This window comes from Geospiza fortis, unplaced genomic scaffold (genome assembly GCF_000277835.1).
Source record: "Geospiza fortis unplaced genomic scaffold, GeoFor_1.0 scaffold1212, whole genome shotgun sequence".
In the NCBI taxonomy this organism is placed as follows: Eukaryota; Metazoa; Chordata; class Aves; order Passeriformes; family Thraupidae; genus Geospiza; species Geospiza fortis.
The window spans coordinates 98,884-101,953 of record NW_005054626.1 but is presented as its reverse complement, the minus strand read 5'-3'; the positions used below and the strand labels follow the sequence as shown (position 1 = coordinate 101,953).

The 3,070-nt window shown below is 44.9% G+C and overlaps 1 protein-coding gene across 1 annotated transcript in view; it reads left to right on the top strand.

The window, feature by feature from the left end:
* Positions 1-3,070, top strand: part of ISY1 (ISY1 splicing factor homolog) — a 6,428-nt gene that overhangs the window by 454 nt on the left and 2,904 nt on the right. Inside the window, exons 2-7 of the mRNA XM_031064773.1 lie at positions 203-225; positions 881-932; positions 1,659-1,724; positions 2,158-2,200; positions 2,366-2,464; positions 2,623-2,751. Coding sequence (XP_030920633.1) covers positions 203-225; positions 881-932; positions 1,659-1,724; positions 2,158-2,200; positions 2,366-2,464; positions 2,623-2,751 — 412 coding nt within the window. The remainder of the gene's footprint in view (positions 1-202; positions 226-880; positions 933-1,658; positions 1,725-2,157; positions 2,201-2,365; positions 2,465-2,622; positions 2,752-3,070) is intronic.

The window sequence follows — 3,070 nt, the reverse complement described above, 5'->3', positions numbered from 1 at the left end:
GCAGAGCGGGATCATGGGGGCTGCAGGGCTGAGGGCACGGCGGGACCATGGGGGCTGCAGGGCTGAGCGGCCACTCGGCACTTGTTGTCCCCTGGTGCCACTGCCCGGCGAGGGCCTCGGAGGGGACCGGCCGAGGCTGGGAGCGCTGGAGGAGCCGGGCGGGGCCGGGGATGCCTGAGGCCGCTCTGTTTGTGTCTTGCAGGCTCGCAACGCGGAGAAGGCCATGTGAGTTCGGCGGGGGCACCGCTGAGCCCGGGCTCACCTCAGAGCTGGTGTCACACATCTGTGGCTGCTGACCCTGACTGTACCTGATCTCACACACCTGTGCCTGCTGGCCCACAGAGCACACATCTGTGACTGGCTGGCCCATAGAACTCACTATTCAGCCTCTTTTAAAGCACCAACAGTTTAATGATATTTTTGGGTCCTCAGTTGTGCATGTTGTGGCCCAGAGGCAGTGGGAGTTGGAGGGCTCCTGCACACACGTACCTGGTGCTGTGCAGCTCCTGTAGCAGTGCTGGGTGGTTCTGTGCAAGAGAGACCTTGTAGTAATGTACTTGTCCTCCTGCAGGCTGGGGGATAACTACACTGAAATATGCTGTAAAGGACCCTCGTGGTTTTAGGCAGTTCCCATTTTGGGAACAGAGATGCCAGGCTAGATAGGAGGAATCAGTCAGCGTTGCTTTACTTGAGAAATGAACCACTGAGGATTTTGGGTGTTGAGAAGTCATTAGCTGCAAGAGCTGGCAATGATCAGTGAATGTGTTCAGGCCTTTTGTTTTTTACAGACTGTAATTGAGTCCATAATAAACATCCAGAGCAAAGCTTGTTCCTGTTGGAATGTGGATTTGTGAAAGTAAATCTGCTTTCTTCTCTTTAGGACGGCCTTGGCAAGGTTTCGGCAAGCCCAGCTTGAGGAAGGAAAAGTCAAGGTGAGGTGTAAAAGCCCTGGAGGTTTGGTAGCTCAAGGCAGGCCTTGTTCAGAGCCCTGGTGTCCTGTGCTTGATTCCAGTTAGAAGGAAAATATTTCAGCTGACTGTATTTCACACTCACACAGCCAGGAAAATTCTCCACTAGAGCTTCTGCAAATCTTTTTTACTTTTCTGTTTCATATTGCATATTATGCAGAGACAAGGGGTTTAATACCTTTTAATAAAAGGTAAAACTGTGGGGAAAGGAACAAAATAACTGCACACAAAACCCTAGAAGCAAGATGATGCATCAGTTTGTGTAAGCAAGCCAATGGAATCTGAAGAAGGTTGAGAAGAAGGTCCTCTGTATAAACTGGAAAAGAATTATATTGTTTAGGAGTAGCAGTTGAGAAAAGCTTAACCTTAAGAAGGTAGTGTGTGCTGAAAGTGGTGACACTGTCCTGAATATAATATTTGTTGTATTGGAGAGGATTATGGGGTGTTTTGAAAAAAATGAGTGAGAAATTTGGTTTGGATGAAGTGGATTTAAGTAGGTTTTTGTAGTCTGTGGTAGTTTAATTTGTCAGGGCTGTAAATAATTATTGTTGTTCACTTACTACAAATCAATGGGAGCAGAAGGCCCTGGAGCTTGGTAGCATACTTTGGCATTAAGGGGGCAGTAGAGCCTGTGTGAAATGCTGTGCCAGTGCTCAGCTGAGCTTGATGTGTGTGGTGTTCTGTCAACAGGAGCGAAGGCCTTTCCTTGCCTCAGAGTGCAATGAGCTGCCCAAAGCTGAGAAGTGGAGGAGACAGGTAATGGCAACCTGTGGATTTTCTAATTCTATAGGAAGTAGAACTTTACACTTCCTGCTTAGGCAGCCTGCTTACAAGGGGTTTTCCACACTTGTCAGTACCCTGAGAGTTAAATCACAGAACATTTTGTAAGATTGTACAGCTCAGTGTCCAGAGTAGCTCCTACCATGTCAGGTTGCTGCAAGTCCATGTCCTGCTGAGTCTTTAACATCTCCAGGGATTTAGATTCCAGGCTTTTGGAGCTGCTGTTCCAGTGTTTGATTATCTTCCTAATGATTTCTTTCCCCTTGAATTTAATCAGAATTTCTCCAGTTTCATCTTGTGTTTTATTGCTGCTTATCCTATTGCCATGCATTTCTCAAACAATCTTGCTCTGTCTTCTTTGTTCCCTCCACTGATTGAGAAATTAATTTCTGTGTTCTTATTTGACTAGATCATTGGGGAGATTTCCAAGAAAGTGGCACAGATCCAAAATGGTAAGATTTTTCTAATTATGTTTTATTTTTTGAATATGCAGTCATAAGCAGTTACAGTAAAAATCCCATTTCATGTGAACTATGCTGTTTCCATTGCATGAATTCTGAAATTCCTCTGGTGTTTCTCTGAGCTGCCTGGTTTATTGGTTTTTTCCTCTCTTACAGCTGGATTGGGTGAATTCAGAATTCGGGACCTGAACGATGAGATAAACAAACTCCTGAGGGAGAAAGGACACTGGGAATACAGAATAAAGGAGCTGGGAGGTCCAGATTATGCTGTAAGTGTGGAATGGTGGTTCTGCTTACAAGTGACTGCTGAGAAAAATATGTAACATTTAGTTAGCCATGGATGGCTTGGCAGTGTTATTTTTATTCAGCCCATGAAATGTTTGGCTGTGTTAGAAGAAAGTTTTAAACTGGAGGTCTTGATTATGCTAAGATTGGTCTGAAAATGTTAGATCACAAAGGGAAAGCTCCAGGACACAGAGGCTACAAATACTTTGGGGCTGCAAAGGATTTGCCAGGAGTAAGAGAACTTTTTGAGAAGGAACGTAAGTAAAGAGCAGCTCCTCCCAGACATGGATCTGTGTAGTAGAATATCTTGAGTAAAATGCTGTTGTAGTTTCTGGGGAGCGCTGGTGACAGCATTTCTGAATGTCTTAGGTCAGCTCAGTGAAACACTGAGCACACATAATTAATTAAATGCTAGAGCACCTTTGGCTGTTTGCAATTAAGGAAATGTAGTACTGGTTCCTACTGGGAATTCCAAGTGGTAAGGACTGATGTTCTATAGAAACTTTCAGCATAAGAAGCAAACTTCATTGAGAAGTTGTAAATAGCACTCAGAGTTCAGGACTAGAAAAAGGGAAA